We start from the raw sequence: 24,667 nt of genomic DNA on the forward strand, positions 1-24,667 counted from the left end.
AGTCTCCAGTTTTGTACAGCGGAATAACTTTGGCTGTTTTCATGTTATTTGTAAAATGACCTGTCCGAAATGAAAGATTTAAAAGGTGTGTTAGTGCTTTAGAAATACCAACAATTACCTATATCTACAGTTGTGTAGTGTTCAAACTCTAATTAAGAAGTGGAAAATGAGGAAAACCAAAGCACAGGCAGGTAGACAACTGTCACGAAAACTGTTCAGGATGCAAAGAAAAACCCACAAATAACCTCAGCTGAATACAGCACTCTCTGAAACAAAGTGATGTGGCTGTTTCAAGATGCACAATAAGGAGACACTTGAAGAAAAATGAGCTACATGGTTGAGTCGCCAGAAGAAAGCCATTACTATGCAAATGCCACAAAGTATCCAAATTATAATATGCCAAACAGCACAAAGAACAAAGTCATTTGGAGTGATGAGACCAAAATGAAACTTTTTGGCCACAACCATAAACACTACATTTGGAGAGACGTCAACAAGGCCTGTGATGAAAGGTACACCCTTCCTGCTGTGAAGCATGGAGGTCGATTGTTGATGTTTTGGGGATGTGTGAGCTACAGCGGCACAGGACACTTGGTCAGAATTGATGGCAGGATGAATGCAGCATGTTATCAGAAAATACTGGAGGAAAATTTGCACTTATCATCGCAGAAGCTGTGCATGGGACCTACTTGGATGTTCCAACATGACAACGATCCAAAACACAAGGTCAATTCAACCTGTCATTGGCTACAGCAGAATAAAGTGAAGATTCTGGAGTGGCCATCTCAGTCTCCTGCCTCAGTATCATAGAGCCACTCTGGGGAGATCTCAAATGTGCAGTTCATGCAAGACAGCCCAGGAATTTACAGGAACTGGAGGCTTTTTTGCCAAGAAGAATGGCCAGCTTTACCATCAGAAGAAATGAAGAGCCTCATCCACAACTACCACCAAAGACTCCAAGCTGTCATTGATGTTAACAGAGGCAAAACACAGAATTAAGAACTGGGGTATGTAAACTTTTGATCAGGGTCATTTGGGTAGTTTCTGTTGTCATTATGATTTAAAATGTGTAAACACAATTGTTTGACAATAAATGGCTTCACACAACCACTAATCATGAGTGAAAAAATGTTTTTGTGTTATCATTCATATTCTCTGAAAAATAGTCAAAAAGTCAAAAATTCTGCCACGTTATGTAAATGTTTGAGCATAGCAGTATACACTGTCACATTTACAAGAACTTACACATTTTTAGACAGACTGTGTACAGTTTCTCTCGGGGTGCATTAGTTTATACTTCATTATGTTTGTCTACATTGCACAGTTAACTTTCTTGCCGTGCTGCCATTTACCAGTGCAGGAAGCTTCCAAGCAGGCCAGCATTAGCTTTTCTAGAACCTACACCAACTTTTTCTGTTATTTGTGTATTTGTGTAGTATAAATGGGCCTCAAAGTGTGATATCTGAGAACCTCAATAACAAAACGTAATGACCTTCTCAATAGGTGGCAAACATTGGATGAACTCACCAGAATGCAGGAAGGAGGCAGGGAGTCTTTCAGATGGACGGTTAACATAAAATCAGCTTAGCAATGAATTATGTTTGGCTCCATGGCTCCATCTCTCTTTTCCTGAGGGCAACTTTGAAGTTCTAATCAAACAAACATATCTACAAAGCTGTACAACTGTATTCTGTGCTCTCTTATTTGACAGATGAACAGCTGCGTGCTCATCAGTATGCGTAAAAAGGAGTTTCTCTGTTAAATATGTGACCTTTCATCAAAGCTTTCAAATATGTATTCCCATTTAAAAGAAAATATTAATACTGAGCAGTATTTCCTTTGTCAAAGAAAGGAATGCAAAAGTATGAGAATTATGAGTGGGAGTCTCCATTATTCTACAAGCTGATTTTTGTATTATAATATTGTTTTCTATACTGTGTGTTCACTGTGTACTTGCATGCGTCCATGCATGCTTTTTAAAGATCTCAATGTGATCTGTGGCAAGCTAAATTAAGTGATTACAGATAACGCCTAAGATTGTGTATGGTAGATGTAAACAAATATATTCGAAAGAATACACAGAGCTGGTTATATTCCTTCAGATATTGTACCACTGCTGTACAGGCAATTACAAAGTAGCTTGCTATCATCATATTATTTATTTATTTTCTTAATTTGAATGTACAGTGGATTTTTTTGGTGACAGTTGCCCCTTTCACTCTCAGTCAGCGGTCTCAGTCTGATTCCAGAAAGGGCCAAGAGGGTGCAGGTTTTCTTTGCAACCACCCACTCCACCAGGTCATTTCACTGATTAATATCACTTTGAACAGACTGAATCAGTTAACCAGTGAAATGACCTGGTAAATTACTGTTTCCAATTCACCTAACCTGCATGTCCTCAAATGTGGGAGGAAACTGGGGCATCCAGAAGAAACCCACACAAACATGGGAAGAACATGCAAACTCCACACAGAAAGACCACAGGTGGGAATCGAACCCATGACCTTCTTGCTGTGAGGCAACAGTGCTAACCACTAATCCACCATGCTGCCATAAAGGTGCTACTAAGGTGCCACTAAGCCACTGTATTGTTTTAAAGGTGATTAGAGCATTAAGATGTGACAGACCGGCGTCCTGTCCTGGGTGTACCCCACCTCACGCTCTGTAACTGCTGGGATAGGCTCCAGGCCCCCGTGACCCTCAATTGGACTAAGTGGTTGAAGATATATGTGTGTGTGTGTGTGTGTGTGTGTGTGTGTGTGTGTGTGTGTGTGTGTGTGTGTGTGTGTGTGTGTGTGTGTGTGTGTGTGTGTGTGTGTGGAGCATTAAGAGACTTGAATGCTAACAATATCTTAGTATGACAGGTTCTAAAAAGTGAACATTTAAAATCTATTCATGTTAAGATATTCTGCAGAAAAACAAATTTGGTAAAAAAAAAAAAAAAAAACACAACCTCCTTAGCACAGGTAAATATTCTGTGAGAGTGATAGTCCTCTGCAGTTTCCAAAAATTGCAATCACTACCATTAAGTGTGAAGAAGATTTTCATGTTGTATATCTCTGTGTCTGTCTGAACCAGTCCTTGAGATCCATCAGCTTGTCAAAAAGCGAGATCTCTTCTTGGCTGACACGCACATCATGGAGCTGGAACAGGAATGCTACGAGTCTGCTGTGAGTGAGAGGGCTGCTGCAACCACAATGGAGGAAGTGAGCAGCTCGAGCAAAGATGGCGGTCGGAAGGTGAAGGACGTGGAGCTGCTGTATGAAGAGCTGCAAAAGGAACTGTGGGCCGTGGTGACGGAGTCGCTTCGGTCGCCAACGGCCGGGCCAAACCTAGGCTTGGTGGTGCAGGTGAGGACATCCACCAGCTGTCACCGTAACAGCTGGTGGCTCTCGCTGTCATGAGCATTTTGTGCGTCTTTCTGCAGGTGCTGCAGCAAGAAGAAGAGGCTGACAAAGACTGGGCCCTCAAGAAGGGTGCAACAACTGGTGGCCCAAGGCCTCGCTGCCTGAAGCAACGCTGGAAGGAGGCAGTAGAGAAAGGTGCTGACATCGCCTTACCCCAGACAACTGAATTCACCTCTGGAGAACTTGTCAGTTACTTGGACCGTCTGCGAGTGCGGGTGGTGGAGGACCTAGGGGCTGCTAAGAGGAACGTGGTGTCTATTTACCCTGAGGAATACCAGTCCTTCCAGGTGAGAATGCACCACGATGAACTGACATGTAAACACCCAGTGTGTGTGTGTGTGTGTGTGTGTGTGTGTGTGTAAAACTGAGTCTCAAACAAAACAATGGGTGTTTTATGTTAGCTGCTGATGTAGGAACGTCCAACCTTTATGAGACATTACCACCATGCTGGCAGACTGATAATATTTTAAACAGTTTATATGCCAAACCTTTTGAAAATGGTAACTCCTGAATTATGAAGGTGGATAATGTCACATTTCTGTCGGATGCCTCCACCTCCATCAGCTGTGATCCTGAGTGTTTGATCATTCGTGCCCACTTCCTTTTTAAGGGCCCCTTCACACATAGTGTGAATTTGGTCGAATTGTGCATGAAGTGCGCATAAAGCAGGAATCATATGCAAAACATGTAAATTCATAGCTGCCTCTAACACCTCGTAGACTTGTTGCAATAACTATTTGTGCACACCAGTGGCTGAAAGACAGTGTGTGTGCTGTGAGAGCCCATCAAACCCTCTCGTGGCAGGTGTCGGCCACATTCCAGCTGACACACATGAACATCTAACACCACTCATTTGGCACTTAGAAAATGTGTGGCCATTCACACTATTAGCACGACAACAGTCAGCAGACAATCACTGTCGAGCTGGATGTGAAATTTGTTTCAGTGCCCTACGAGTGTGGAGTTGCAAAAAGCCACACACTGTCTGGTAATCAGAGCTTATGGGTTTGAATCCCGTGAGAGACAATTTTTTTTTTTAACCTGGGTTATTTAACCACGGGGTTCTGTATTGCGTCCCCTTTTATGTATTATTTATATCAACCCAGTGATATTTACTAATTGTACAGATGGTTTTTATTTTATTGTTCACCACATCCACAGCGTGATGTGGTGCAGCTGCTCGCACTGTGTTCCTGCTCGAAAGACGCATGCACGAACCATTGTAGCGGCATATTACACATCTGCCTGTCGGCTCGATGTTTCGTGTTTTGCTCATATGAGCTGTTTTGCTGCGAGTCACCCTGAGTTGTACTTATTCGTACTATGCGTGAAGGGGCCCTAAACCTTTGACCTTTGCTGCCAATCCCAGATCTATGTGCAGAGCTACCACCAGGCTGTTGCTCAACGGCTGGCGGCCGTCACTGAATATCAGCTTCAGATCACTGACATCTACTCTCTGCTCGACTGGCTACATAACATATACAACAGGTATACACACTCTCACACTCACAGTGAAGCCATCGTTTGGCTGTGACTATACACCACGTCTGTTTGTTGTGTCCACAGAGATGTACTGCGCACAGTTTGCATAACAAGCCCGTTCGCCCACTCTCAGCTCAGTCCTCTCCTGCCAGCACACACAGTGGACAGACTGGAGCTGGACTGTCTCAACTCTGTCAGGGTGAGATCGCTTTGCATATCAAAGGTTGACACACTGTAAAAATTATGACATGTTATGTTTTCATACAGATAAAACATTTTTTTCATGATACTGTCATGAAAATGTGACACATTTTGTGATGGTATCCCAAACTAATAGATTAGATCACTTTTCATGATGCCATCATGAACTGGCATGAGATTGGGTTGAAAATGACGTCATGTGGTAGAGATTTTTTTGTTCACTCTAAGTATAAAGAGCATCACTTTCGAAATTTTAATATAATGAAGCCTGAATTCTTTTTGTGTCACAAACAAAATCAAATGTTTTAAAGGTCACGTGTTCACAAGCTTTTTCACAAGACTGAACAGCCCAGCATGGGGAGCTTAATCTGCCCTGCAGACATTACATTGCAGAAATGCTTTTCGCTCAATTTTCAATGTCAAATACACAGCAATGGTAAAATGTGCAGATGTGTTATTTTTTTTTCTGCCTTGGTTTCTCTGTTTTCAGGCTCGGGTGACCACGGAGCTGAGCCAGGTTTTGGATGAAGAAGAGAAGAGATGGATGGAGACGCTGCACATCGAGGAGTATCAGATCACCTTGGCTAAATCTGTGATACAGGTGTGAATATTTATCTAATTTCTCTGCAAATATGAGCAAATTAGAGAGTGCAAAACACCTTACAGTGCAGCCAGCTGGGTCATGGCCTTGTAGTATGACCAGTCATGAAGGGTTTTGGCATTCAGGAGCACCTTACACTTGGTTTCCGTGGTTACCGTGTATGTGAGTCAAGGTCTAAAAAGTCACTTCAAAAATTTTTTCATTTCATTTGCAAAATATGTATGGAGTGATGACAAGATTAAAAATGAGAATAAAGGAAAAATATTTATTTTTTTCCATTTGCGTACCACTTTGATTGAGTGGGGTTAAGGTGACCAGTTTACTCTTTCTAAATAAAGCTTTTACTGAAACTGTGTGAAGTGGTTTACGTAAAGGGGGATTCCACCGAGTTTTTTATAGTCATTGTTTTCTCTGCAGTGTGTCTGTGTGTGTGTGTGTTACAAAAAGGAAACATTCCTTCAGATGCAGCCAAAGTCAACATCAGGCTTTTCCTTACCGCTGATCAGACAATCTGTTATTAACATAAAGCGATATACATTATCTACAAAGGTGTAGTTGATGTTCACATCAACACGTGCTGTTGCTCTGGTTGTTTCTTGTCCCAGAGGCTGCAGGTTGATCTCGAGCGCTCGGCCTCCATCAACAGGAGTTTGGGCTCCAGAGTGGCTCAGTGCAGCCTCAACGGTCTGGCTGACTTCCTCTACAGGTACACATCCAGTACTTTGTATGGTGAAATCTTTATAATTGGCCAATTTTTAGCCAATATATTGTTCTATCCCAAAAAAAAAAAAAAAAAAAAAAAAAAAAAAGTCAGAAACCTCATCAGATTTTAAATTAGTATGAATTTGTGTCAGTTCTTCTATTATTTAAGATATTTTTGAGTTGCACTAATTGGGTACTGAGACCCAAGAGAACCCTCAAGGAAACACTGCAAGACACAAATAAATGATCTCAGGCTGCAGATGAAAAATATTTAACAATGCTACTGCACACAGTAGCTGTGATTTTCGTGTTTCTTGTGTTTGTCATTCTGTGCAGTTTTCAGCGTAAAGTTGAGATGTTCCATGAAGCAATGCAAAACGGGATGTATGGAGACAATGAGGATGGCTACATCTCTAAAACCATTGCCCTCGTCAACTGCTGCCCTCCATTCAGGTACGTACCTATACAGTGAGTGAAAGCTTCACAGTGGAGTGTTGTGTTTAGTCTGAGTTTTCAGGGGTCAGCTTTTGCCAGCTAATGGTGTGAGATACTGACCTTTGGGTCGCCTGTCCTCTCACTGTGCGAGGGGAGAATGGGAAGTTATGAGCCTGAAAAACAGTAGGGAGTAGTTCTTCATCTCTTACATTCTGAGAAACCAACAATTATCAACAGTGTGTGAAATTTTGACTCAGTGGTTGCAATGCTGAGAAATGTTTCTCAGAACAATGCCCTACTTTTTCTGGGTCAAGTTCAAAACTTCTCAATCCCCCCTCGTACACCTCCCCCCATGGTGGCTCTAACTTTGTACCTGGAGTCCACAAGTAAGACACGGAACATTTGTAACATGATTATATGCCCACAGATGCTACATTAGTGGTTTTAAAGACTGCAGAATTATTTTCAAAGATGTCATGTGGCCTAATTCTCTGACAATTGCCTAAGGAGGAAGCTACATATATAAACCAGTAACTGCAACATAAAGCAGTGATTCTGACAAAAAAAAAAAAATCAACAAAAGTATCACTTCTTCACTTTATTTATATAGTCTCAAATCACAACATAAGTTGCTCCAAGGCTCTCCACAAGGTTAAAGACTAACCTTGCCCAACCCCCTGAGCAAGCATGTAGGCAGCAGCAGTAAGGAAATACTCCCTCCTGTATATTTTGAGGAAGAAATCTAATGCAGACCAAACTCATAAGGTGACCATCTGCTTTGTCCATACTAACAATGATAAAGATCAATTAATCAAAGTACAACAAAGAATGGTCAAACCTGCAAAATAGAGATGATGGTGGCACGGTGCCTTATTGGTTAGCACTGGTGTCTCACAGCAAGAAGGTTCCCGCCTTCCCGCCCTTTCTGTGTGGAGTTTGCATGTTCTCCCCATGTCTGTGTGGGTTTTCTCCAGGCACTCTGGTTTCCTCCCACAATAAGAACTTATTTCAGGTCTTTCCCTGACCATGCCAGTGTCTCTACATCTGGAGTTGGTCCCTGGGCGCCGTACTGTGGCTGCCCACTGATCCTAGTGGTTGGATTGTGTCCAACTGTAATTAGGATGGACGAATTTTGTTGTATGTATATGTATAATGACACTGAAGATTCTATTCTATGATGGAACTAAGTTGTTGTTGTACTTTCAACTGCTCCCATTTTGGTTCAGGGTCACCACAGCGGCTACAGCCACATCCGCATTGGTATTTGGCACAGGTTTTACGCAAATGCCCTTCCTGGCGCAACTCCAGTTTTACCTGGAGAAACACAGACAGCCGCTGGTGTTCCAAAGAGGTCTCCCATCCAAGTACTAACCAGATCCTGCAGTGTTTAGCTTCTAAGATCTGACAGGATCAAGCTTACACAGAGCAGACTTGCTGCCCTATAATGGAACTAAGTGTCCAGTTAACCCCTTAACGCCCATCGTCGCATATATGCTACAATCTCTGACTCAAATATGCAACTTACCAAATTGACCTGTATGCCTGTTGTCGCAAATTTGCAACATACCATCATTATTATTATAACATTATAACATAAAGTTATAATACCAGAATACCCAATATTACTATCTAGTTTTTGTGCAAAAGTGAAGTTAATAATCTCAACATTATTTACCATCTACTTAAAGGCAAAAACACACACAAAACATTTTTTATATACAGCTATATAAATTTGGGCGTTAAGGGGTTAATAATATAAAAAAAAAATCCAGTGGGCAACATGACCCACATTTCATTTTGAGTGGCAAAGTTAATTGTCATGTTTCTTGGGTCCTTCGTTCATGTTTGATCTTCAACAGCATCATAATTTATCTAAAAGTGCCTTAAAGATGCCTGATGTGAAAGTTGAGGTGAATTGTTCCTCTCACATTTGACCTAAAAAACATTGTAACCTCCTTCAGTATCCAGAGATGCTTGCACATTTGGGGATAAACAGACAGATGGTGGAGGGTGGAATGACATAAGAAAAAAAATACAATTTAAAAATATGTTGCTTAGTTCTTGGATGAACTTTGACCATATTTAAGTCCACAACCAAATTGTTTTTTGAAGCACTGAAGATCATTTTCACATGTTTTGACAGCAGTTTGTTGAAAAGGTTTGTCAGCAGGAGTTCTTAAAGGTCATTTTTGTGTACTCAGGGGCTTTGTGCAGCGCTGTGCTCAGTGCGATCCGTCTGTCAGCCAGGACTCCATGCAGCGAGCCAACAGAGCTCTGGATCACACCGTCAACCAGGGAATCCGAGTTTTATCTGATCACCTGTTCCAGCACATCAGGGTACGTGGACACAAACGTGGACAATATTGTCATGAGTGTGATTCTGACCCGGTAACCGTTACTTCTTGAGTTTGTTTGTCATTGTCTCACATTCCTTCCTCTTTGTTCTTTTGTGTTGGCCGTGCCAATGTTGTCTCTGTGTACATAAAGCTTATTGAATTTCATTTAATATTTAGCTTTCATTTATTCTGGAAGTGGTTGCTGAAATAATTAATCATTTCTTTCCTAACACACAAATTCTGAGGTAAACAAAAAAATGGGGGGGGGGGGGGGGGGGGTGATGCCATTTTAAAAAGTTCCGTTTAATTTGAAAGGAGTTAGAAAGGCACATAGGCTATGGAATGAAACAGACACAAAGGCACCTTCTTTCCATCCGCATCCATCAGCATTCTTTCCGCAGTGAACCCCCGACTACCATAAAATACAGATTGGTCATTCCACAACACTCACGGATTTACAGAATAAATGTCCACTGAGCTGCGTCTCTCAACTTCCAATGACGTCCTCACAGACAGTGAAAATAAAACAATAAATCTGGATTGCCTCGTCCACATTCTCCACACAGGTGCAGTCCACTGTACTGCCCTGGCCAGCAGCATTGGACTGTGGTCCTCAGAAAAATAAATAAATAAAAAGAGAAAATCTGGTTTGTGGTGGGCAAGACACAGCCGGACTGTGCGTTCACAGGTGGGTCACGCATAAAACTGAGTTCCGTTAGATGGCACGGCTCATCAGTGGCAGGGCAGGATGCAGGCATTGTGATCCTTTGGAAGTGCTCTGATAAAAATTAAAAGAATGAAGCCAGAGTGCTGACAGTGTCCATTGAGCACAGCAGGTGTGCGCTGACCGGGAGCTTTAAATTTAAATCCACTTCTGTCTGCGGAATAGTAAATAAATGAATAAACAAACAATATATCCGGTTTGTGCAAGTCATCCATGGCCGGAAAGGACATGTGCAGCCCGTGTATGCACGTGGGGTGTGCACTGAGCAGGAGCATTAAACTTTAATGCACTTCTGTTCTCAGAAAAACAAACAAATAGAGGTAAACACAATGAATCCGGTCCGTGCAGCTCGTCTGTGGCTGGACAGGACATGTTAAGTGTGCTGTGCACGTCAGGCGGGTGCCGGCCAGCTGCAGAGCAGGGTGGCTGGAGAGTGGGGCTGTTCCCCTCCGATCACATAAAAAGGAAAGTGTGTATCAAAGATTGAGGCAAGGGGATGGTCAAGGGCTGTGAACCTCACAAATATCCTTGTGGATGCCGTTTGCAGGCTGTTGCAGCCCAGTGAGATACTAGCCTAAGCATGCAATTAAGCTATGAGAAGAGCCACCATAGCGCCATCACAAGAGAAGAGCAGCAGTATGAGTAGCCAACATATTTCACTGCTCTCACTGTGGCCACCCATCAAAATTCAAACTAGCACTCAACAGCCACCCGTAAGTCCACACCAGATTAGACTGAAAGGCCTGACATAATTGTCAGACACAACAGTTTAATTTATCATTTCAATTCATTTCATTTCATATTGCGCCAAATCACAACAAACCTGCCTTCACACAAATAAGGTCTAACCTTACCAACCCCTAGAGTAAGAACACAGGTGACAGTGGTAAGGAAAAACTCCCTCTGATGAAACTGAGTAAGAAATCTCAAGCAGACCAGACATGAAGAGGGGACCCACTGCTTAAGCCATTCTAACAATTACAAGGTTTTTACAGATTTTCACAAAGGTGAAGAAACAGAAAACATGATTAAAACAACATCTGCTGCATCAGCTTCAGGCATGCAATCATGTGGTTAGTCCAGCATGCCATGCTCTGCAGCCACCAATTCCAATGCCCTCCGCACCTTGGACAGAGAGAAAGAGAGCAGAATCAGCCAGCCAGAAAAACTACACGTACAGTATAATTCATCAGCAGTAAATTGATAGGACAGCAGAGAATACTATGGTGATCATCGGCCGTTAGCCCTAAACCTCACTAACAGACATGTAAGTTAGATGAAGTTGAAGCCGAGACCTGTTCTGTTACAAATAAAATTACTTTAAAGGACAGGAAGCATAGTACTGTACTATGCCAGTAAACTTTCTGCTTCCTGTCAATAGTCTGGCAGCAGCATTTTGAACCAATTGGAGACCCCTAATGCTGGACTGAGGTAAATCAGAACAGAACATTGTAGTAGTCCAATCTAAAAGAGAAAACACATGAATCAGGGTCTCAGCATCAGCCATAGACAGCATGGGACGAATCTTCGCTATATTTCGCAGGTGGAAGTCCTTGTAATATATCTAATGTGGAGGTCAAGGGACAATGTGAGATCAAAAATTACCACAAGGTTCCTCACTTTGTCAGTGTGATGTACAGTAGTGTTCAGAATAATAGTAGTGCTATGTGACTAAAAAGATTAATCCAGGTTTTGAGTATATTTCTTATTGTTACATGGGAAACAAGGTACCAGTAGATTCTCACAAATCCAACAAGACCAAGCATTCATGATATGCACACTCTTAAGGCTATGAAACTGGGCTATTAGTAAAAAAAAGATTTTGCTTGTTTACTAGTGTGCTTGGGGTCATTGTCTTGTTGAAACACCTATTTCAAGGGCATGCTCTCTTCAGCATAAGGCAACATGACCTCTTCAAGTATTTTGACATATCCAAACTGATCCATGATACCTGGTATGCGATATATAGGCCTAACACCATAGTAGGAGAAACATGCCCATATCATGATGCTTGCACCACCATGCTTCACTGTCTTCACTGTGAACTGTGGCTTGAATTCAGAGTTTGGGGGTCGTCTCACAAACTGTCTGTGGCCCTTGGACCCAAAAAGAACAATTTTACTCTCATCAGTCCACAAAATATTCCTCCATTTCTCTTTAGGCCAGTTGATGTGTTCTTTGGCAAATTGTAACCCCTTCTGCACATGTCTTTTATTTAACAGAGGGACTTTGCGGGGGATTCTTGCAAATAAATTAGCTTCACACAGGCGTATTCTAACTGTCACAGCACTTACAGGTAACTCCAGACTGTCTTTGATCATCCTGGAGCTGATCAATGGGTGAGCCTTTGCCATTCTGATTATTCTTCTATCCATTTTGATGGTTGATTTCCGTTTTCTTCCACGCGTCTCTGGTTTTTTGTCCATTTTAAGGCATTGGAGATCATTGTAGATGAACAGACTATAATTTTTTGCACTTGCGTATAGGTTTTTTCAATTTCATAGCTTTAAGAGTGTGCATATCATGAATGCTTGGTCTTGTTGGATTTGTGAGAATCTACTGAATCTACTGGTACCTTGTTTCCCATGTAACAATAAGAAATATACTCAAAACCTGGATTAATCTTTTTAGTCACATACAGTGAGGAAAATAAGTATTTGAACACTCTGCTGTTTTGCAAGTTCTCCCACTTAGAAATCATGGAGGGGTCTGAAATTTTCATCTTAGGTCCATGTCCACTGTGAGAGACATAATCTAAAAAAAAATCCAGAAATCAGATTGTATGATTTTTTTTTAATAATTTATTTGTATGTTACTGCTGCGAATAAGTATTTGAACACCTACCAACCAGCAAGAATTCTGGCTCACACAGACCTGTTAATTTTTCTTTAAGAAGCCCTCTTATTCTGCACTCTTTACCTGTATTAATTGCACCTGTTTGAACTTGTTACCTGTATAAAAGACACCTGTTCACACACTCAGTCAATCACACTCCAACCTGTCAACCATAGCCAAGACCAAAGAGCTGTCTAAGGACACCAGGGACAAAACTGTAGACCTGCAAAAGGCTGGGATGGACTACAGGACAATAGGCAAGCAGCTTGGTAGAAGACAACAACTGTTATGATTATTTATTAGAAAGTGGAAGAAACACAAGATGACTGTCAATCTCCCTCAGTCTGGGATTCCATGCAAGATCTCACTTTGTGGGGTAAGGATGATTCTGAGAAAGCTCACAACTACACAGGAGGACCTGGTCAATAACCTGAAGAGAGCTGGGACCACAGTCACAAAGATTACATTAGTAACACATGATGCTGTTTAAAATCCTGCAGGGCAGGAAGGTCCCCCTGCTCAAGCCAGCACATGTCCAGGCCCATTTGAAGTTCACCAGTGACCATCTGGATGATCCAGAGGAGGCATGGGAGAAGGTCATGTGGTCAGATGAGACCAGAATAGAGCTTTTTGGAATCAACTCCACTTACCATGTTTAGAGGATGAGAACAACCCCAAGAAAACCATCCCAACTGTGAAGCATGGGGGTGGAAACATCATACTCTGGGGTCCTCTTCTGCAAAGGGGACAGGACGACTGCACCATATTGAAGGGAGGATAGATGGGGTCATGTATTGTGAGATTTTGGCAAACAACCCCCTTCCCTCAGTAAGAGCATTGAAGATGGGTCATGGCTGGGTCTTCCAGCATGACAATGACCCCAAACACACAGCCAGGGCAACTAAGGAGGGGCTCCGTAAGAAGCATTTCAAGGTCCTGGAGTGGCCTGGCCAGTCTCCAGACCTGAACTCAATAGAAAATCTTTGGAGGGAGCTGAAACTCCAAACCTGAAAGATTTGGAGAAGATCTGTATGGATGAGTGGACCAAAATCCCTGCTGCAGTGTGTGAAAACCTGGTGAAAAACTACAGGAAACGTTTGACCTCTGTAATTGCAACCGAAGGCTACTGTACCAAATATTAACATTGATTTTCACAGGTGTTCAAATACTTAGTTGCAGCAGTAACATACAAATAAATTATTAAAAAATCACACATTGTGATTTCCGGATTTTTTTTTTTTTTTTTTAGATTATGTCTCTCACAGTGGACATGCACCTAAGATGAAAATTTCAGACCCCTCCATGATTTCTAAGTGGGAGAACTTGCAAAATCGCAGGGTGTTCAAATACTTATTTTCCTCACTGTAGCAGTACTATTATTCTGAACACTACTGTATGACACACAAGCCTAGGATAAACATTAGCTGGACAAAATGATACAGATGTCTCGCTGGACCAAGAACCATCATTTCAGTCTTGTCAGAGTTTAAAAGTAAGACATTGCTCAGTTCAGTTTACCAAGTAGTATTGTTTTTAGATTCAAAGCCACTGAACCAGTCTGTTGAAATTTAATCAGTCCCAACCTTTGAGGGTGTTCTGAGACTTTATGGCTTTGCTTTCTGTTGTACAAATCAATGCATCATCGTACCTCCCATCCCAAGATGGACTTATGCTCTCCCTCTTTGTCTCAGCCTTTCTTTGACAGGCTGGTGAAGAAGAAATGGTTGAGCAATGCTGAGCCATATGAGCAGATAGAAGCTCTGATCAAAGAATATTTCAAGAAATATCGCAGGATGGACAGCCCTCCATACCAGGTACATAAACATACACAAGCCTTAAATACAAAAGTTATTTTTTGACACTCTACCCTAACCTGTAGTTGGGGTTGAAGATTCCACATTCATTAACAAAATTATTGAAATACTTAATTTGAAGGTATCGACCCCATACACCCAATGTCATTGGATTATGTGACGATATATGGTGGTTTAATGTTCGGCATATGACTGTACTAATCATGGAAATAAAGAAGAATATTTTCTTGTACAGGTTTCCAACAGACATAGAAAGATGAACAAAATGATTAGCAGAGAAGAACTAGAAGCACTCTTGTTTCTTTTATATATTCTTCCCCTTGGGCAGATATTTCAGCGTTTCAGTGATGTGTCCTATCATCTGTATGCTGATGATATACAACTATACTGCTCTTTTAAAACTACGGGAACTTGAGAAACTGAACTCTTTAATGAACTGTCTGTCACAGGTGAAGCAGTGGCTGAATGGAAATAGCCTTCAATTGAACTCCGAGAAAACTGAGACACTTGTTGTTGCCCCTGATGATGCCATTCCCGGCATCAAGCAGCAGTTGGGTGACTTGGGCTCGTCAGTTAAGTCAAGTCTGCGGAATCTTGGAGTCATCTTTGATGAAGTAATGTCTCTTTCTGAGCATTGTAATAAATTCATTAGAAATTGTTTTTTTCACTTGCGGAATATCACCAAGCTGCGACAGGTGGTATCTTGCCATGAGCTGGACACAATCAACCTTGCCTTTATCTCCTTACGATTGGACTACTGAAACAGCCTGTTTACCTGCCTTAGTAGAAAAGACCTTAACCGGCTACAGTACGTCCAAAACTCTGCTGCAAGGCTGTTGACTCGTACAAATAGGAGAGCTCATATTACCCCTGTCCTAAAGTCTCTCCATTGGCTCCCAGTTGAGTCTAGACTCACTTTCAAAATCTTGGTCCTGACGTTCCGAGTCCTTCATGGTCAGGCTCCCAGATATATTAAAGATCTGATTCAGCCTTATACCTCTGCCCGTAGTCTCAGGTCTTCAGGTCAGAACCTGCTGATGGTTCCAAGAACCTGCTTTAAAACCCGAGGTGACAGATCTTTTAAAGCTACAGCTCCTCGTCTCTGGAACGAACTGCCACTTTTTCTGCGTTCCCTGGAATGTGCTGAGACTTTTAAGAAGCATTTGAAGACTCTTCTCTTTAATAAGGCTTTTCAGGACTGACCAATTGTTAACCTTGTCCTTTGTTTTATGTACATTTTATTATTTTTATGGTATTTTAACCTGTGAAGCGCTTTGTGACTTATGTCTGTGAAAGGCGCTACACAGCATAAATAAAATTTACTTACTTACTTACTTACTTACTTAGAAGCTGTCTTAAAAGAAGTGGGATACAGTTGGGTTCCAAATAACAGCAGTGTATTTATAAAAGTGAGTGAAGCTCAAAATACTTAGAATAGTTTTTATCTATATACACAAATGCATTGGGAGAACACTGCACATTTTATTCCAAATCAAACATGACAGAAAATTTGTCAAACTGGTTAAAAAGTAGCAGTGTCTGCATTTTTCTTACAAACTCAAACATTTACTGTATAAACTGAAAAAAATCTTGAAGCTAGTTGTATAACCACTGTTTCTGAGAACTGCTTCACATCTGTGTTGCATGGAGCACCAGAAGTTGGTCCCAATGCATTTGTGAAAATAACAGCTATTATAAGGACTTTGAGCTTTACACACTTCTTTTTTAAATATACTGCTATTATTTTGAACACAACCTATGTAGTGAACATTTTTTGTAATGGTAAAGGTAGAAGAAGTTAAGTCCTATATAGGCCGTGAGGCCAGTTGACCCTTTTTTATGGTAAAATTGCTTTAATTATTTTTGCTTGAATAAAAACCCGTAATTCAGATCAAGGTGGAAAGATGGCATAGTTGTTGTCTTTAACACCTCAGGTAAGTCTGCAGAATTCAACTGTTGGTGGGTGTGCACATGCTAGATAAATAAACTCCTTTATGTCATCATTTGTTTTTTCTCAACAAAAATTGCTGAAGTTAAAAAGTTAATTCTGACTTTAAATTAGTGTAATGTCAGAAAGATCATTTTCTTCTGGGGTGAGTTAGGTCTAAACCTTATGTAGTTCTGTTTAGTGCTTTTAGCTATGATTTGGCTCTGTATCAATAAACTGAATTGAATGCCAGCCCTATCATTGTTCATTTAATCTCTGTAATTCGTTAACAGGCCATGTGGGTCTGAACTGCATGTGCATCATTCTGATTCTGCTTAAACCCACTGCATTTTATATTCTGTGCATTTTTAGATATTTAATTATTTCAGACTGGGTCTCTATTTTATGCACATCTAGGTTTGGATAGGATCTCTACAGGGCAATTTTGTCTTGATACCAAACTATGATTTGCATTGCTGAGAGGTAAAGTGGGCTAGCCCACATGTAGATCATTTTTTGAGATTAACAAGTTCAGAAAAACACAGGAAATTTTACAGCAAGTAAAAAAATTATAGATGTTAGAGAAAGTGGAAACCATCACAAATTATATAATATTTTAAACCTAATATAATGAGATTATAAGAATACCATAATCTCAAATATTTTGATATTTTGGGATAGTCCTCTCAGCGACTCCTTTGCGTTATTTTGTCATCAATTAACTTCATGGATTGAATGTCCAAAGTATTTGTGCTGAGTCAGCTGGCCTAGTGTTTTTTTTGCCAGTCAACATGGCAGCAGAAGCAGTGGACATCACATGACTGCACATAGTCTATGGGTAAGAGAGCAATCGGTGAGTGTCACTTCTTTCTGTCTTGTAGTTTCTGGCAGCAGATATCCACCGCCGTGTGGTGATGGAGTATCTTCGGTCACTCATGAGAGGCAGAATCATATGCACCTCTACAAAGATGAGGAATAAGATGTCTGGCCGGCTTAGAGACGAAGGAAAGCAGATCAAAGCCCTCTTCAATGACCTGGTTAGTTGCAGGTTAAAAGTCATGATTACTATGTTATTTTATGCACCAACTCCAGGACTTTCCCTCTCTCTCCTCACACAGAAATTTCATACTAAGGGCTTCCACTTATTACATATGATAATAAAAACACCATCAGACTCTGGCTCCCCCTAGTGGCTCGAGATAGATAGCTATAATACATATATACATACAAATACATGCATGTACATAAATAAATACACACACACACACACACACACATATATATATATATATAGTACATACATACACTGATTGACTGATTGAGCAAAAAATGCCACAGAAGAGACTCCAGAGTTGTCAGTGTCTATGGTTTTCATGGTATATTTGTGCTTGAAAAAACCATATTGTTTTAATTTGCCTTTTCATTTTCTGTCCAAAGCTTTCCATGCCCATAGTTAAGAAAGTCATTTTGAAATGGAATACCATGTCTATGTAACTTGGCATTTGGTATAAACTTAGAATTGCAGTGAATTCTCATAGTAGTGAATTCAGGATCATTTCATTAATATTTAATCTGTTGATTACTCGGTTGATTATTTTTCATTATTGTTTTTTCCATCTAATGTCAGTGTATTTGCGAAAGGTCCAACGCTAACTCCATAAAAGCTACTGCATATTTAGCTCTGAAATCTTTGGTTCTGATAGATATGGGTAAGGACCAGCAAACCTCTTATTTTGGACCATATTGACACATTTTAACGGGAAGATCACTATAACAGAAAATAAAGACAAACAGGGCTCTGAACTTGCTCGTGAAGCCTTGTGGGTACTCTCAGAGTCGTGGTGGCTCTTACTTGTTTACAGTGGTTTCAAAGCTGTGTCTTTGTCAGGAGTCTCCTTCCAGCTGGCTGGACGGCGCTCTGGCTCACATCTCAGAGCTCATCCACCTGGAGGACATTCCCTCCATGCAGATGGAGGTCGGTGTTCTGGTGAGGGAGTTTCCTGATGTGAGGTAAGAACAAATCCAGTCCTTTGTTTGTTTGCTTTGTTTTTCTTTCGTCCAACATTCATGGACATCAGAAAATGACTGACAGACTGTTCAAAGCTGTGACAAGGCGGGTTTCAATTTCCCAAAGCCTTACTTCGTAAAAGAGGAATTCGCTGTTGTCACTTGACTTAAAGAAAGTGTCACATGATGTTAAACACAGAACAGGATACATGGACAGAGTGCTTGTTGAACATTAGAAGATATGATATGACAGCAATATTACACTGAAAAAAACAACAAAACCCAGCAGTGGCATTCAATAAGTCAATGGAAAAGCTATCATTTTGCATCTATTTGCTTTTGACATTTTGAAAAATTGCTACTTTTTTGCACAAATCTATGATGAAAATCCAGCTACAGTCATAGTAGTTTCCTTGTTTGTATTCAGATGACGAGCTGAGAGTTTGACCTCTAACCCACAGAACATGGAGCTTAAAAAAGCGTAAAGGAAGCAGTGTTTGGGTGTGTGTAAACACTTAAAATCATACATGTGGAATGTGTTCTATAACAAGCTTAGTGCTGTTATTGTTCTTTTAATAGAACACTATTGATTGTGTTTTCATGTTTACCCGCTGTGCACTCTGTGTGCCGTCACACATTTTATCTGCTCTTATAAGACAAACTCACTGCCCCAAAACTTTTAAGATTTGTGAACAGTTGCAATTACAAGTGTGGTATCATATTTTTGCTACTGGTAAGCAAAAGTAAGATCAATAAATATAATGCAATGTTAACCCTATCTAGACTGGGCTTATTTGGGATTCCTGGGGTCGGGGGATGGGGAGTGCTTTGCCCCCCCCCCCCCAAAAAAAAACAACAAAAAACTGATGAACGGTATAGCGTATCACCACCAAATTTTCAGGAGATGATCTACACATGAAACTTAATCATTACCATCATTTAGGTATCATTATAATGTAATATGACATCATTATGATGTCATAATCTGATTATATTGCAAAAAATGTCATAATGTATTTTCCTATAAATATTTTCTTACAAATTTAGGTTATGCATCTCAATTTTACTAATTATGTGCCTTAGAGCACTTAAATGTTCACAACGATTTCTGCTGCAAATAGCAGCTTACAAAAAATATCAAAATGACGTCATAAAATGACATTTTGAACTTTTCTGTTTTGATGTTTTCTTGTGTAGACCACTTAGCCATACTTTGGTGCTAAACAAACTAGAGACATTCGTCACGAAATGCCCCTTGTGCAGTACTATTTTCTATGTGAAGTGCAGTAATATGTACGTGTGGGGTAGGTATTTGGTTGAACCTTCATGTGTTTTATGTAAACTGGGATACACAGTGGAAAAATTGGAGATTGACATTATATTTATTTAGAGGATGTGGCCAACAGTGACCATAAAAAGTCGGTAGCCTTCGAACAAATGCAACTATTGGTAATTTTTTAAAAGTAGGTCAAGGCTACTGACCTTTGAACCCATGCGAAGTACTCCTCCAAGGCATGTACCCACCAAATATGAAGTTTCTGCAAGCAATAGGTGCAAAGCTACGTTGCTGCGAAGGATTTGACAGTTGTGACCACTGGTGGCCTTGAAAAATAGGTCAAGGTCACCGGCCTTCGAACCCATGCAAAGTACTCCTCCAAGGCATGTACCCACCAAATATGAAGTTTTTGCGAGCAATAGGTGCCGAGCTACACTGCAGCAAACGAATTGTGGCTGGACAGATGGCCAGGCAGATGGACAGACAACAGATGGAAGGACGGATGGACGGACAACCCAGATGCTATATGCCCCGCCTTGTGGCACAAGTGCCACGCGGGGCATAATAAAATTATCTTTATTATTATTATTGTTATTATTTGTAGGAGTGGTGGTGTTACCTGTAATGTAACAAAAACAGAAAGTCTTTGATATGTAATTAGTTCAGCAGATTTCTATATCTCACTATGATATTATGATATGATATTGTGTTCAGGAAATTAAACTAATTACCCTACCAATTAAACATTTGGCAACAAGGAATTTAATGTTTTTGTAAATTAAACTGCACATTGAAATGTTTTCTTGGTGGTTGCTTGTTATGATGATACAGAATTAATAATCCTTATAATCTTTTCATTTCGGCTGCTCCCCTCAGCAGTTGCCACAGCAGATCAATCATTTCAATCTCGCCCTGTCCTCTGTATCTTCATCTGTCACACCAACCACCTGCATGTCCTCCCTCAGCACATCCATAAACCTCCTCTTTGGTCTCCCTCTTCTCCTCCTGCCTGGTGGCTCCATCCTCAGCATCCTTCTCCCTATATACCCTGGGTCCCTCCTCTACACATGTCCAATCCACTTCAGTCTCATCTCTGACCCTTCTTCAATCCGTCCTACTTGTTTTGACCCTCTGATCTGTTCATTTCTAATCCTGCCCATCCTTGTCACTCCCAAAGAGATTAATATCTTCAGCTCTGCCTCCTATATATTTTTTTTTTTATCGCCACTGTCTATAACCTGTACATACCTGGCCACACGATTTTCTTAAAAAGAAGACCTGATAGTTCAACTACAATTTGCCAGAAGGTACATCTGAGATGCAAGTCTAGATGTGATGTTTTGGTGAAAGAAAACCCTTCTCTGTACCACTTCATCATGAAGCTGTATAACTGGGGACACAAAATGGAAAATATGCACTGAGCACAATTTCTCCAATCACAGCCACAGGAGCCTGTAACTTCTTCTGGGTTGTCTGGGTGTCTTGGTGGCTTTCCTCACTCTTCTCCGTCTTGCACAGTCAGTCAGTTTTTGAGAACTGTCTACTCCACACAGATTTACCATAGAGTGCCATACTGTTTGTATTTCTTTATAACTGATGTAAATAAAGTCAAAAACATATTCAGTGACTTGGAAATGTTCATGTATCCATCCCCTGACTTGTCTGAAGAAAACTGGCAATAAAACTGATTACTTGCAAATATTATGTAACCCATCATCTTGGCTTTTATATTTTTAATTCATTTATATCAAGTTGTAGAGATTTATTTTCAGTTTGAGTTCAAGGAAGATAATTTTACAAATTTATATATTTTTTTATTTTTGTATTCGAAATTGCAAAAACAAATTAAAATATGTGAAATACCAAGTGTTCCAATACTTTTGGGGGGAACTGTATTATATTATTTAAATAATGAATGTTTATGAGTTCAGTGGTGAGAATATTTCATGAGGTGAAAGATGAAATGTTCCATTCAATGAGATGGAGCCGAGATGAATGGAACATTCATTCCGTCTTTCACCAAATTCCAATTAGCACATAATTACATTATATGCTAATCTCTTTATCAACAAACATTTTGTAAGTGTAAATTGTGAAGGGGTTTCATAGGTCTTCAATTTGAGGAATTAAACACTATTTTCTGGAGTTACTGTCAAGATTTTGCTGTTGTTTTAAACTGTGATAACAGCAGAAATAGGGGAAGTCCGGTGCATCTAAACATTGTTCTTTATTCTTGAGCAGAGCTAATTCACTTATTCATGCTGCGTTCACATGTTGGCTGTACGCAGCAAACAGTAAATCTAATGTTGGGTTGTTTCCAATTCGAGGTTGGCAGAAAACGTCCACTACAGCTGGTTGCGAACACTACAACTGTACAGCGTGACTGCACTTACTGTCAAAAGTTAAATATTTTCAACTTTTACCACCTGCCACAGCGGTGAGGTCAAACTGAATGTCGTTTTATCTTTAACGAGGAGAAATGGGGCAGTAAAAGGTGGATGATTTAACTGCAGAGAGTCTCCTGGTTTTAATCAGGTCAATAAGAATAATTTGTGTGATATAACAGAGATAAATTAATGTACAACCTCACACAAAGTTAACTTTTTAAGCTACAAACAGAGCCAGTGCTTCCTGTTTGAATATAATACTGTGCAAATCGTTAAAACTGTTGCATTATTTGGTTAAGTGAATTACTGTCTGTTTCATTAACAATGAAATATGACTGTGCCGTCAAGTACATTCTGCCACTGTAGATGACTAGAATTTGGCTGTGACAACCAGCATGATGGTTGTTCTCCCGGCAACATGTGAACACAGCATAAGGTTGACTTTAGCTTCCTCTAAAGATCATCCAGTGCAAGTTATCCTGTGGCTAAAACCTGAGAAAGTACATCTCAATTTCATGACTTCATCTGTGTCCTTTATACGTTCTGTGTCCAGGAAGAAGCATGTGTCTAGCATTTTGAACATCCGGGGTATGACTCGCCAGGTGGAGCGCCAGGAGATCCTCAATATCGTAAAGGACTTTGAAAGCACTGACGACAGCAGCTCTCCGTGGCTTCCTCGCGACCGCGGCCTTTTTTCCGAGGTGCCAGTCACCTCAGAGGTCCATTGCCTGAATCTCGGCCTGAGTCGCATCGCCCTGACCACCTCGTCCTGCTTTACTCTCCTAAGACCACGCCGCACAGCTCGAGCCCCCATTCAAGACAACCCAGATGATGTTCACTAAACAGCTTATGTGAAGTTTCGACACTGAGACCAAAACTACATTTGGTTGATACTGAAAAGCACTTTGCATGAATGACGCAACAAATGGAACTCGACAATGGATTTGAATAACAGTGGTGATTAATATTAGCAGTTGAAATCCTACTGAATATGTTCATCCACCATGCTGCCCTTGTAAGGAAACCTTTTGCTTTTTTCTTCTTCTTTTAGCTTTTTTGACTGTTTTATGTTTTTGGTGTGCCAATGCCCAAAATGGAGTAGGAAGATGAAGGTAGCCTAGATTATCGCAAAGAATTCAAATATAGCAAACCTGCAAACCTGCTAGCCTCCATCAATAATGTCTGAAATTTCATAGTTTGTCGTCTTTGCTAGCAGGCTAGCCATAATTTAATTGAAGAGTCAGTTGGAGTTCACAGCTCAGACCTGTGAGGTGACTGACCAGAATGGTTCTGAGTATTTCCAACTTCACTTGTGGAGATTTTGGAAGCTGACTGATATCAGGACCTTGTGGAGCATGGAAAGGCTGTTGGAAATGGAACATTTTTATTGTTCAGCATTTTGCTGAAGAATCAAACTAATGTCTGCTGTCGCTGCTGTTTGGAAGACAGTCACATTGGATGTATGTGGACAAAACATGGATTTTAAGAAGAAAAGTTTGATGTGGTTTGATATGAGCAGAACAAAAGATGTGGCTAGTGGAAATTATGACAAATCTGGACTGCAAAAAACACCTCGCAAAAAACATATTTTACTCCTCGTGATTATCATGTTTGTCCATTTTACATGAGGCAAGTTGAAATTTTGCCTTTTGTGGAGAAATGTTTTGCATATTTTGGAGGGAAAATCATATTTGATAACAGCTTGATGGTTTTTTTTCTTTTCTTTCATCAATCAAAAAGACTGGATTTAGAGTGACTTAAATTTAACTTTTTTCTTCTTTAAAAAAAAAAATCGAAATTCAGTTTCATGTGTTCAAAAAGCAAGCAACATGCCAACAAGTTCTTGATATCTGTTTTAGTTTTTAGTGAAGGCATGTTATGGTGATCATCTTCTTATGCTGGTGTCATATTTTTTTTTGCGGGACGTCTGGACTTTTTATCCGATAGCACTTTAATCAAGATGACAAAAAAGATGCAAGTTTTTTTATATGTGTAGACAGACTCCTCGGGAGTAAAGAACATGATGACACGACTGAAATAAAGAGGGACTAGAGATAGAACCCTGCAGCACTGTTTAAGAGCTTCTACCTGACCTTTGATCAGGTATAACAACAAGCACAGGAGCTGCAACTATTTTTTACGACAGCGTTTTAGGGCCACATAGTTTTTTTTAAACTTTGAGAATAAAGTCATAATATTATGAGAATAAATTCATAATTTTATGAGAAAAAAAAATGTAATATTATGAGAATAAAGTCATAATATTATGATAATAAAGTCATAATATTACAAGAATAAACTTGTAATATGAGAAAAAAACTTGTAATGTCACGATAATAAAGTCATAATATTACAAGAAAAAAACGTGTAATATTATGAGAATAAAGATGTAATTTTATGAGAGAAAAACTCTGCATCTCAAAATGTCATCTGTGGAGCACGTTGTTAAGTTGTACTTCAGTATAGGTTTTATAAATAAGAAAATACTTCATCTTTTGGCCCATTTGTACTACTATGCAAGAAAATGTGTCTA

General features: G+C 40.2%; 1 protein-coding gene across 3 annotated transcripts in view; it reads left to right on the forward strand.

Moving 5' to 3' along the window:
• exoc3l2b (exocyst complex component 3-like 2b) overlaps window positions 1-24,185 on the forward strand; it is a 158,078-nt gene extending 133,893 nt beyond the window's left edge. For 2 of the 3 annotated variants that reach the window (XM_034168238.1, XM_034168237.1), the window contains exons 4-16: window positions 3,079-3,350; window positions 3,428-3,694; window positions 4,777-4,895; window positions 4,974-5,088; window positions 5,581-5,691; window positions 6,297-6,397; window positions 6,730-6,846; window positions 9,030-9,165; window positions 14,415-14,537; window positions 14,987-15,151; window positions 17,346-17,501; window positions 18,353-18,474; window positions 22,688-24,185. In XM_034168238.1, the coding sequence (XP_034024129.1) occupies window positions 3,079-3,350; window positions 3,428-3,694; window positions 4,777-4,895; window positions 4,974-5,088; window positions 5,581-5,691; window positions 6,297-6,397; window positions 6,730-6,846; window positions 9,030-9,165; window positions 14,415-14,537; window positions 14,987-15,151; window positions 17,346-17,501; window positions 18,353-18,474; window positions 22,688-22,976 (2,093 nt within the window). In that variant the 3' untranslated portion in view covers window positions 22,977-24,185. The remainder of the gene's footprint in view (window positions 1-3,078; window positions 3,351-3,427; window positions 3,695-4,776; window positions 4,896-4,973; window positions 5,089-5,580; window positions 5,692-6,296; window positions 6,398-6,729; window positions 6,847-9,029; window positions 9,166-14,414; window positions 14,538-14,986; window positions 15,152-17,345; window positions 17,502-18,352; window positions 18,475-22,687) is intronic. The other variant, XM_034168240.1, reaches the window with a different exon arrangement.
• The last annotated feature ends 482 nt before the right edge of the window (window positions 24,186-24,667 follow it).

This window comes from Thalassophryne amazonica, chromosome 4 (assembly GCF_902500255.1).
Source record: "Thalassophryne amazonica chromosome 4, fThaAma1.1, whole genome shotgun sequence".
In the NCBI taxonomy this organism is placed as follows: Eukaryota; Metazoa; Chordata; class Actinopteri; order Batrachoidiformes; family Batrachoididae; genus Thalassophryne; species Thalassophryne amazonica.